The following is a 10,542-nucleotide window of genomic DNA, read 5'->3' as shown; positions in this document are numbered from 1 at the left end:
GAAGGTCCCCCCCGGGTTGCTCCACTCCCCCGTCTTAAGCCCCTCTCCCCGCAGCACTCCCTCGAGTTAATCCACTCCCCCTGCAGCTCCCCCGCGTTAAACCCCTCCCCCCGCAGCTCCCCCGCGTTAATCCCCTCCCCCGCTTTAAACCCCTCCCCCCGCAGCTCCCCCGCGTTAATCCCCTCCCCCCCTGGCGTTAAACCTCTCTTTCCCCGGCGGCCGCATTTCCCAACCTGCCGTGCCGGGGGCGGGCCCGGGCTCAGAGGCTGCGGGATGCTGCGGGCGGGCGGCCGGGCTGTGCTGCGGGTCGGGCCCTGGGGCCGGGAGCCCGGGGCGGGCGGGCGGCGGCGCTGCTGCAGCTCTGGGCCGGTGAGCGGGGGCGGGGGGACCCCGGCGTCCGCGTGTGATCCCCACAGTCCGGCCTATGTCCTGCGCAGGGACTATCCAGGGCTCCGGTCCCCACTGCCCCGATACCCCTCAACGTCCACCTCCCGACTGCCCTCTCCACGGCCCCCAACTTCCGGCCCCCAGATACCCGACACCCCCCGACTGCCCACTGCCCCCAACTTCCGCCCTGAACCTCCTCCCACGCTCTCCACTCCCAACTCTTCTGCCCCCGATACCCGACATGGCCCCCAACTGCTGCCCTGATACTCCCTGACTCCTGCCCCGTGATTCCCAGCTGCCACCCCCTGCCCTCGGACACCCCTGAATCCTTCCCCCGCACACTCCCAACCCAGACCCCCTGATACCTGACACCCCCCCGAATGCCCCTCCACTAGGGTGACCAGACAGCAAGTGTAAAAAATCAGGACAGGTGGTGGGGGGTAATAGGAGCCTATATAAGAAAAAGACCAAAAAATAGGGACTGTCCCTATAAAACCGGGACATCTGGTCACCCTACCCTCCACCGCCCTCTGACTCCCCTCCCGCTGCCGATACCCAACCCCCTGACTGACCCTCCACAGCCCCCAACTTCCGCCCCCCACTGCCCCGGTACTCCCTGACACCTTTCTCCCGATTCCAGCCCCTACTCCCTTCCTCCGATACCAAACACCCCCAAACTCCAACCCCCTAATTGCCCCTGAGCTCCCCCTGCTCATCCCTGATCCTCCACGCCCCCCCAAATCCCATCCCTGACCCCCCACTGCCACCTCCCACCACCCCAATACACAACCTCCCCAACTTCCACCCCCCCCAACTGCCTGTGAGCACCTCCTGCAGGCCCCTGACTTTGCACTCCCCCCCCCCCCCATCCTGGCTTTGGGTTAAAAACAAATTTAATTTGTAGCCTGGGCTGCTGTAGAGAATCCCCCTGCCCCCTCCCCTACACGCCCCTCCTACATGTGCCCCCAACTGGCCCTCCCTGTGTCCCCCTACTGCTCCACGAGCCTTCGGGACTATGCCCCCTGTGTCCACCACCCTGCCTCCCATATGTCTCCTGACTGTTCTTTGTCCCCCCTGTCCCCCCTGATTGGTGTGCCCCCCATACCCCTGAATACCCTGTCCCCTCAGACTACACCTCCCAACAGCTCTCTTTTTGCCCCTTCAGCTGCCCCCTGCACCTCTCCCTGTGCCACTGCTGTGGTGGTGCCTGCCTGAGTGTGCAGAGAGCCTGCCCTGGGGATTGGGGTGAGCTATGCTGATGCCAACTCTGAACCCTAATGATGAATGTGGACTCTCCCTACTGATCTCTCTGCAGGCAGGGTAGGGGTGGGAGACTGGCAAAGAGCAGGAGCCAGAGAGACCTGGCGGAGGGGGGAGCGAAGCGAGAGGCAGGGACAGCAGGACACTTCCCCCTCAGTGACCTTGGACATGCCAATTACAGATAATGAAGGGCACGTGCTGGGCAAAGGGCAGGAGCTCCCCTTGATCTGTGCACACACAACCCTGGGCTGTCTGCGCAGGCACCCCAAATACTCCTCCATCAGTAAATACAGCCCTTGTTGTCCCCATCCCTCCCCGGGCAAGGATGCCCCCCTCCCCTCCATCCAGCAGGGAGGCACCATGGACCCGAGCCTAGGGCTCTGGCTTTGTCTCGGTGGGTTGCGAGAGCCATGTCCATCATGCCCCAGGGAGCCGGCGCAGCCGTAAGGGGAAGTCCAGCCTTGTGCCGAGCGTTGGCAGCTCTTGGCACATGGGGAAGGGGATGCTGCTGTGGCACAGTGCTGTACCAAGGGGCCCCTCAGCTCCCCCTCAAAGCCATCTCTCTCTTGTTGGGCAACATGGCCCAATCCTGGGGGTCCTGGCGCCCCTACAGTGTGGGAGGCAGTGCTACAGGAAGAGGTGGGAGGAGCCAGAAACCTGGTGGCTGAATGTTCCTGTTAGTCCAGATCTCTGGCTCTGGCACTGGGGCAGGTGCCCCTTCTTGAGCTTCTTGGAACAGCTACGTGGGCTCAGACCTACAGCCTGGTTCCGAGCCGGGGCCCTGGCAGCCAGCCCGGGGGCTCCTCTCCCTTCTGAGGCGCCTGGGGGAGCCCCCTCCTATGCCTCAAGATGAGTGTCCAAGCCAACACTGCAGCCCGAGGCCTCAGCCGGCACAGACATACGTTGCTAAAACTTCTGGAATGGGAGCCCAGAGCGGGGGGCAGAGTGCCCTCCAGGCCTCCCCCATCTGGAGCAGGTCCGGGGGGAGGGGCTCATGCCCCCCCAGGGGGCTGTAGCCATGCCCTCAGAGACTAAAGGGGAAAGCCTGGGGGTTCCCCATCAAGTCTGAGGCAGTCTCCCCGGGAGCCTGGGCCCAAGACATGCCTGGCACTGGGGTTACTCTGGGGTTACTCTGTGGTGCCAGCAGGCGTCCCTGGGTCTGGGGCACAGCCCTGTGCACTGAGGCTGGCTTTGGGCAGGGAGGCATAGCAGGGTGGGTGGGGGGAGAGAGCCTGCAGCCCTGGGCGCACTCCCAGCCTGGGGGCAGCACAGGGAGACCCTGCGAGCTAGCCCCAGAGCTGCTCAGGGAGGGGCTGCCGCTGCGCAAGTGTGGCTGGGGTACCAGCTGGTCTGAGCCATCCTCTCCCCGTCCAGCCCATAGGGGCGCTGCTGGGGGTCAGCTGCAGGTTCAGCTCTGTCTCATGGGAGGGTGCCCGAGCTCTGACTGCCAGCGCGGCCCTCGGGTGGTAATCTGCCCCGTGACAGGAACATTGCCCTGGGGCAGTGCCCATCGACCCTTCCTGGCAGGGAGCCATGCTGTGCCCCGGACACATGGCTCTGTGCCAGGCGCCGAGCCCAGCCCCTCTTGCTGGGGGGGTTCTAGTGCCAGGGCTGGCCTGATCTGGCCCCCTCTCGCCCTGCAGGACGGCCTGAAGCAGACGCCCCTCCATGCTTTCCACCGGCAGCAGGGTGGCAGGATGGTGAACTTCGCTGGCTGGAGCATGCCTGTGCACTACGCGCTGAGCCACCTGGAGTCCCACCTGCACACGCGCCAGCACTGCTCCCTCTTTGATGTCTCCCACATGCTGCAGGTAGCATCGTGCACCCCAGCCGCTCCCAGCCAAGGGTCCCCTGTGCTCACAGCCTGGCCGCACGCAGGCCAGGAAGCTGTATGCCCCGTTCGCTGCCCACCCGCTCACCTTGTAGCCAAGCCCTAAGACACCCCGAGATGAGGAAACTGAGCCCAGGCAGGGCCAGCCAGCACTGCCCAGAGTCAGATCCAAGGGGAGTGACTGGAGCTGTGGCCCTCCTGAAACAGGGCAGGGACTCAGCCAGGCTGCACAGTGAGTTAGGGCAGAGCAGAGAATGGAACCCAGGAATCCTAGCTCACTCGCCCCCCCCGCTTGCTTCGGGCACCTTAAAAATATCTTAATACACAAGTACCAGACCCTGCCACCAGGGGACAGGGTGGAACTCTCTGCAATGGCGGGTGGGCTGGACCAGCGCAGGGCTCTCTGCAATGGCGGGTGGGCTGGACCAGCGCAGGGCTCTCTGCAATGGCGGGGGGGCTGGACTGGCGCAGGACTCTCTGTGACGCTGGGGGACGGGGAGCGGGGCAGGGCCGGCGCGGAGCTCTCTGTGATGTGGGGAGGGGCAGGGCTGGGGCTCTCTCTGACTGGGGAGGGCCAGGGCCAGGGCCAGTGCTGGGCTCTCTGCAATGCGGGGGGCTGGGCTGCCGCTGGGCTCTCTGCGATGGGGGTGGAGGAGGCAGGGCCGGCGCAGGACTCCCTGCGATGGGGGTGGAGGGGGCAGGGCTGGCACGGGACTCCCTGCGATGGGGGTGGAGGGGGAAGGGCTGACACAGGGCTTCTTGTGATGGGGGTGGAGGGGGCTGGGCTGGCGCAGGGCTCTCTGTGATGGGGGCAGGGGGGAAGGGCCAGCGTGCGGCTCTCTGCGATGGGGTGGGGGAGCAGAGCCGGCACGGGGCTCTCTGTGATGGGGGTGGGGAGTCTGGGCTAGCGTGGGGCTCTCTGTGATGGGGTGGGGGGGCAGGGCTGGCATGGGGCTCTCTGCAATGGGGGAGGGGGGGCTGAGCCAGCGCGGGGCTCCCTGTGATGGGGGGCAGGGCCAGCAGGGGGGCTCTCTGCGACGGGCAGCGCAGGGCTCTCTGCTACGGGGGGGGGGGGGGCGGGTAGGAACAGCAGGGGGCTCTGCAATGGGGGCTGGGCATGTCTTGATGGCTATGGGGCAGGGCTGGTAAGCTGGTCTCAAGCTGTGCCCATGCTGCAGATGCCTGCAGCTGGCCTATGCCATCTGACGTGGGTCATGGGACTGGCACGAGGGGCTGTTAAATTGCCCTGTAGAAGTTCAGGTTTAGGCTAGAGCCAGGATCTAGGATCCTGTGAGGTGGGAGGGTCCCAGAGCTGGGCTGCAGCTGGAGCCAGAACGTCTACACGGCAATGAAACTGCCCTGCAGCCTGAGCCAGCTGCCTGGCCAGCCAGCGGAAACAGACCCTCAGCAATGTCTCCTCCCCAGACCAAGGTGTTTGGCCGGGACCGGGTGAAGTTCATGGAGAGCCTTGTGGTTGGGGACATCGCGGAGCTGAAGCCAGACCAGGTATGGTGGGTGTAAGACGTCCTCCCCCACGCATGGCCAGGAGTCTTTATAGTGCCCTGGAGACAACAGCAGTGGGTCCTAGGGCAGCCTGGGCATGGGCAGAGCCACCATTGGGGGGAGCCCTGGCTCTAGACCCCCTCTGCCCCTGCTCTGTGTGCAGCAGCAGCCTGGCAGCTCCTGCCATGTGCCCGGTGGGGCACTCAGCTTCCTGCCGAGTGGGGAGAGGCGCTCACCTAGGAGCCGATGTGTCGATCTGGGCCCAGCCAGCCCTGGTGGCTCTGTGACTCCAACACCTTCTGTGTCCCAGGGAGCAAATTGCTTCTCCCCTCTGGGGTAGTGACGCCATGTGGATAGGTCCCAAGTCAGATGGTTCATAACAAGTGCAGAAAATTGCCCAATTCATCACAGGAGATGTGGCCACCTCAGCTGCCCACCCGTCCTGCTCAGGCCACAGGATCAGAGAGCTGGGGGATCCCATAGCACACGTCCACCACGAAACCAACCCCATCCTCTGTTCAGTGAGAGAGAGACCCGGGGCTGGGCTAGCAGGGGCCTGCGGTCGGGAGCGAGGGGCACTGGCAGATGGGGGAGCCCAGGGCTGGGCTTGCAGGGAGGGGTCTCTCACTGAAGGGCCATTAGGAGACGCTGCATGGCATGCTGGTGATCCGTGGCCTTGCCTGGAGTTTCTGAGGTGGGGGTGGGCAGGCGGGTGCAGGTCTGCTCTGTGGCCTGTGGCTGCCCAGGCTCAGCATGGCCCCGCTTGCAGGGCACCCTGTCTCTCTTCACTAATGAGGAGGGAGGCATCCTCGACGACCTGATTGTGACCAGCACGTCGGAGCAGCACCTCTACGTGGTGTCCAACGCAGGCTGCAGGGAGAAGGACTGGGCCCTGATGCAGGTATATGTGCGGCTGGGCACCCCCTGCCTGGACCCCACAGTGACCCCGAGAATGGGATCATTGCTGGGCACCTGCTCTCTCCCCGCTGTGCTGGTGCCGCCCTGTTGGTGCCCATCCCCATGGGGCTTCAGCACTGGCTACCAGGGGGCTCCCTGAATGGCAGAAGTGGAAGACTCCATCCCCTGTGCAGGCTGGAGGCAGGTCCGATGCTGGTCCATGGTCCAGCTGCCGACCTGGCCCTCAGGAGCTGGGCTCTGTCCCTACTCTGCTGGCCCCATTCCCACCTGCGCTTGTCTCCCTTCCAGGGCCGAGCAGAGGAGCTGCGGGCTGCAGGCGGCGACGTGCACCTGGAGGTCTCTGAGAACGCGCTGCTAGCTCTGCAAGGTAATGGGCCGCCCACCCCGGGCTGCCAGCATGTCCCTGCACCAGGGCCCTGCACTGACAGCCCCTTCCCCATTGGGGTCACCCTGGTTCAGAGTTCCTGCCACCCCCCGAGCTGATGGTGCTGGCTCTCCTGCCAGGCTGGCCAAGCCAAGGTGGGACTCCCCAAGTGCATGGGAACGGGGCAGGACACCCTATAGAGAGAAGCTGATGGCACAGACCCCTCGGCCCTGCTGTGCTCCCCCCCCCATCCCCCGGTGCAGGGGGGAGTTGGTAAACACAGGCAGCACTGCCCTGGTACTGGGGGTTGCCAGGTGAGGGTCAAGGCCCATCATTCCTGGGCAGAGCTGTCCCAGAGGTGGGGGTGGGTCAGAAATGCTGACTCACTCAATCTCTTGCAGGGCTGATGAATCTTGGAATGAAACCTGCCTGAAGGGGGTCGGGCAGCCCTGTGGCCCAGTGCGTGGCAGCCTGCCACGCAGGCAGGCCCTGGCAGATTGGCTGTGTGGGGCAGCGTTGAGAGAGCAGTGGGGGGCTGGCAGGAAATGCCCCGGGCTCTCTGCTCACTGGCCCACAGCGGGGACTCCATTTGTTCTGAGTCAGACATACTGAAACTTCCCCTGCCGGCTCCACCCCAAGTCCTTTGTGCGCTGCCAGAGTGGTGTGATGGGTTGGATCACAGAAAACCCCTTGGGAACTGCCAACTGATGAGCTGAGACTACTTCTCTAAGTCTGTTTTCCCTGGCAGCTTGGGACTTCAGTGCCCTGCCTGGTTTGAGCCAGACATGCTAGCCGGCTGCAAACCCAGACCCAGGTCTGAACCATGTCCCCTAACTGCTGTAAGCTTAACTGAAAGCGGCTTAAGAAGTGTTCCTGTCTCTAACACTCAGATGCCCAGCTCCCAATGGGGTCCAAACCCCAAATAAATCTGTTTTACCCTGTATAAAGCTTATACAGGATAAACTCATAAATTGTTTGCCCTCTATAACACTGATAGAGAGATATGCACAGCTGTCCCCCCCTTCCCCAGGTATTAATACATATGCTGGGTTAATTAATAAGTAAAAAGTGATTGTATTAAATACAAAATGTAGGATTTAAGTGGTTCTAAGTAATAGCAGACAGAACAAAGTGAATTACCAAGCAAAATAAAATAAAACACTCAAGTTTAAACCTAATACAGTAAGAAGCTGAATACAGATAAAATCTCACCAATAAGCCTCTTTTATAGACTAGCCTCCTTCTAGTCTGGGTCCAGCAATCACTCAAACCCCCTGTAGTTACTGTCCCTTGTCCCAGTTGCTTTCAGGTATCCTTTGGGGTGGAGAGGCTATGTCTTGAGCCAGCTGAAGACCAAATGGAAGGGTCTCTCAGGGGGTTAAATAGACTTTCTCTTGTGGGTGGACACACCTCCCTCCCCCGTGTAGAATCCAGCTACAAAATGGAGTTCTGGACTCACATGTCCATGCATGACTGAGTTCCTTACCAGCCAAGCCACAATTTCTGGGAAAGCTCAGCTGTGGATTGGCATCTCCAAGTTCATTGTTGGCTTAAGTGTTTCTTGATTGGGCACTTACTGAGAATAGTCCTTTCTCAGGAAGCTGACCAACTGCTTCACTGAGGCTACTTAAGATTAAACAAGTACAAAGCCAATATTCGTAACTTCGAATACAAAAATGATACATGCATACAAATAGGATTAATAGATTCAGTAGATCATGACCTTTACAGAGATATGTTACATGGCATATGTAGCATAAAACATATTCCAGTTATGTCATATATACATTCATAAGCATATTCCCATAAAGCATTATGGGGTGCAACATCACAGGTGGGCATTGCCCGCTCCATGCTCCACCTGCCCCCCTCCTCCAGATGCTGAGGCTTTCGCTGAGCTCCTCCCGTGCTTTCTGTGCCCAGGTCCCTCGGCGGTGCAGGTGCTGCAGACAGGCGTGTCGGACGACCTGGCCAAGCTGCTCTTCATGAGTAGTGCGGTGATGGGCGTGTTTGGGGTGCCAGGCTGTAGGGTGACGCGCTGCGGCTACACCGGAGAGGATGGTGTGGAGGTACCGTGCTGCTGGGCCCGGGTGGGGGAGGGCGGAGGTACCAAAACAGGAGCAGCCCTGGCGGGGCAGGGAGGGGGGCGATGTGTCTCGTGGGAGGCACAGTGCTGGCTCAGGCACTGCCTGGTGGGATGCGGGAAGCTGGAACTTACCATGCCTGCCATTGCTTGGCTCAGATCTCGGTGCCCGTGGGGCGCGCGGTGGAGCTGGTGGAGCTGCTGCTCAGGGACCCACAAGTGCAGTTGGCAGGGCTGGCGGCCAGGGACAGCCTGCGCCTGGAGGCGGGGCTCTGTCTCTATGGCAACGACATTGATGAGACGACCACGCCTGTGGAGGCAGCTCTGGTGTGGACACTGGGTAGGAAGGGGCAAGGAGCAGGGCTGGCATGGCGGGGCCTGGGCACCTTAGCAACAGCAGTGAGGAGCACTGCACACACACCTTGGGGAGCGGGGGGGTTGGGGGGGTTTGAGCCTGGCATGGGGACCGGAGGCTGGTACAGGGGTGCCAGCTGCCTTGGAGAATGAAGACATGGGGACAGTGAGAGCCCTTGTGGCTGGGGGGTATGGGTTGTGGGGCACTTGGTGCGTGGGGGGCTTGGCTGGGCCCCCAGAGTGCCGGGGCACGGGGGTTGGCCAGGCACCCAGAGGGCCGGGGGTGGGACAGGGTTTGGAGTGCTGGTGGTGTGGGGGAGGGGTGCCCCACCCCCTAACTTGCCCTGTCTTGCTGCCTGCAGGGAAGCGGCGCCGGCTGGCCATGGATTTCCCCGGTGCCCCAGTCATTGTGCCCCAGATCAAAGGGAAGGTTAAGCGCAAGCGCGTGGGGCTGATTTCCACAGGCCCCCCCATCCGGCCACACATGCCCATCCTGAGCCCGGAGGGCAGGCCCATCGGTAGGTGGGGCGGGCAGGAGCGTGGCACTTGGGGGGGTGCTTGGGCTTGGCTAGCCCTTCATTAGCCCACTTGCACTGGCCTCCCTTCCCCTCACTGTGCCACAGCCCAGGGGGCAGGACCCTGACCCTGGCACGCTTGGCGTGGCCATCTCCCTGTGTGACAGGCTCCGACCTGCAAAGCTCAAAGCTGGGCCCCACGTCAAGGAGAATGTAACAGCTGCATGTGTGGGGTCTGCCCAGCTGGGCCCCAGCAGTGGTGGGGGGCTGGCACATATGTGCCCACACTAACCCACTTGTGCTTGCTGTGCCCAGGCGAAGTAACCAGTGGCTGCCCCTCTCCCTGCCTGAAGAAGAATGTGGCCATGGGCTATGTGGAGGGCGAGCAGAGCCAGGTGGGCACGGTGCTGGCAGTGGAGGTGCGGAAGAAGAGCTGCCCTGCCCTGGTCACCAGGATGCCCTTTGTGCCCACCCGCTACCACACGCTCAAGTGAGATGTTGCTGGCAGCCACGCCTCCCACCCACCCCAACCAATCAGCATGCGCCTCTCTTCCCCACATGAGAATCCATGTCCCCAATCAGAACTCCCCACAGTGCCACCCGTCCAAGTGCCTTCCAGCCCCATCTGAGGCCGATGCCAAACCAGGCCAGTCTGTTGGTTTTCTTGGGGGGGTGGGGCGGGACAGCCTCTGAGCTGTGCCCCCAGTGTCCAGACATGCTCTGGCCTTGCTGCATGTATGCCACATGCTGCCAGGCAATGGGCTGGCAAGGTGAGAGCCCCTCTGCTGCCCTAGCCCGCCTGGGCATCCCCCCCATTTCTGTAATTGGGCTGTGATTATCCATTAAAGACCCCCTGACTCCACTCCTGCTCTGCCGCTCGTCTTTACCCACGCTAGGCTGGGGCTGTGCAGTGCCCAGAGAGCACGGCCTGGAGAGCAGTCTCCAGCTGCCACCGCTCATGCCCGGCTTCTGAGTATTCTGGGTCCCCCACTGGCCTGGAGCCCATAACCCCCCAGTGGAGCCTGCCAGGGGCAGTGGCAGAGCTGGGGAGAACAGCTCAGCCTGGGCAGCCCAGCTCAGCCCACTGGAGACCTAGCCCTTGCACTGGGGTGGCACATGCCACCTGGCCAGCACACTCCCCCCCTCCCCCCATGAGAAAGGAGGAGAGAGATTTGGGCACACTGGGGCTGTGGGTGAACCAGGGTGCCTAGGGCCAGCCCTGTGCCAGCAGGGCCCAGCCGCAGGCCTGTTCAAAAACAGCTGTGGGGGCATGCCCCTCCCCCCAGGCCTTCTCCCCCCGGCATGGCAAGGCATGCATCTGCGTGGG

General features: G+C 62.4%; 1 protein-coding gene across 2 annotated transcripts; it reads left to right on the top strand.

The window, feature by feature from the left end:
- Positions 1 to 273: 273 nt before the first annotated feature.
- On the top strand, positions 274 to 9,709 carry AMT (aminomethyltransferase). 2 transcript variants are annotated; one of them, XM_065407977.1, is made up of 9 exons: positions 274 to 369; positions 3,291 to 3,458; positions 4,904 to 4,984; positions 5,751 to 5,882; positions 6,188 to 6,266; positions 8,187 to 8,332; positions 8,506 to 8,686; positions 9,063 to 9,218; positions 9,531 to 9,709. In XM_065407977.1, the coding sequence occupies exons 1-9, from the start codon at positions 274 to 276 to the stop codon at positions 9,707 to 9,709; spliced, it is 1,218 nt and encodes a 405-aa protein (XP_065264049.1). The 2 variants fall into 2 exon arrangements, with proteins under 2 accessions (XP_065264049.1, XP_065264050.1); XM_065407978.1 differs by lacking the exons at positions 274 to 369; positions 5,751 to 5,882 and having other exon boundaries at positions 3,330 to 3,458.
- Positions 9,710 to 10,542: the final 833 nt, after the last annotated feature.

The sequence above is a fragment of the Emys orbicularis genome, chromosome 7, assembly GCF_028017835.1.
Source record: "Emys orbicularis isolate rEmyOrb1 chromosome 7, rEmyOrb1.hap1, whole genome shotgun sequence".
Taxonomy (NCBI): Eukaryota; Metazoa; Chordata; order Testudines; family Emydidae; genus Emys; species Emys orbicularis.
This window is presented reverse-complemented; position numbering and strand designations above follow the sequence as displayed.

Excerpts from the sequence above, each read along its gene's own strand:
- AMT (XM_065407977.1), top strand. The coding sequence starts at position 274 with ATGCTGCGGGCGGGCGGCCGGGCTGTGCTGCGGGTCGGGCCCTGGGGC. Across the intron at positions 6,267-8,186 it reads CGCGCTGCTAGCTCTGCAAG|GTCCCTCGGCGGTGCAGGTG; the intron begins GTAATGGGCCGC and ends TTCTGTGCCCAG. Across the intron at positions 8,687-9,062 it reads AGCTCTGGTGTGGACACTGG|GGAAGCGGCGCCGGCTGGCC; the intron begins GTAGGAAGGGGC and ends TGCTGCCTGCAG.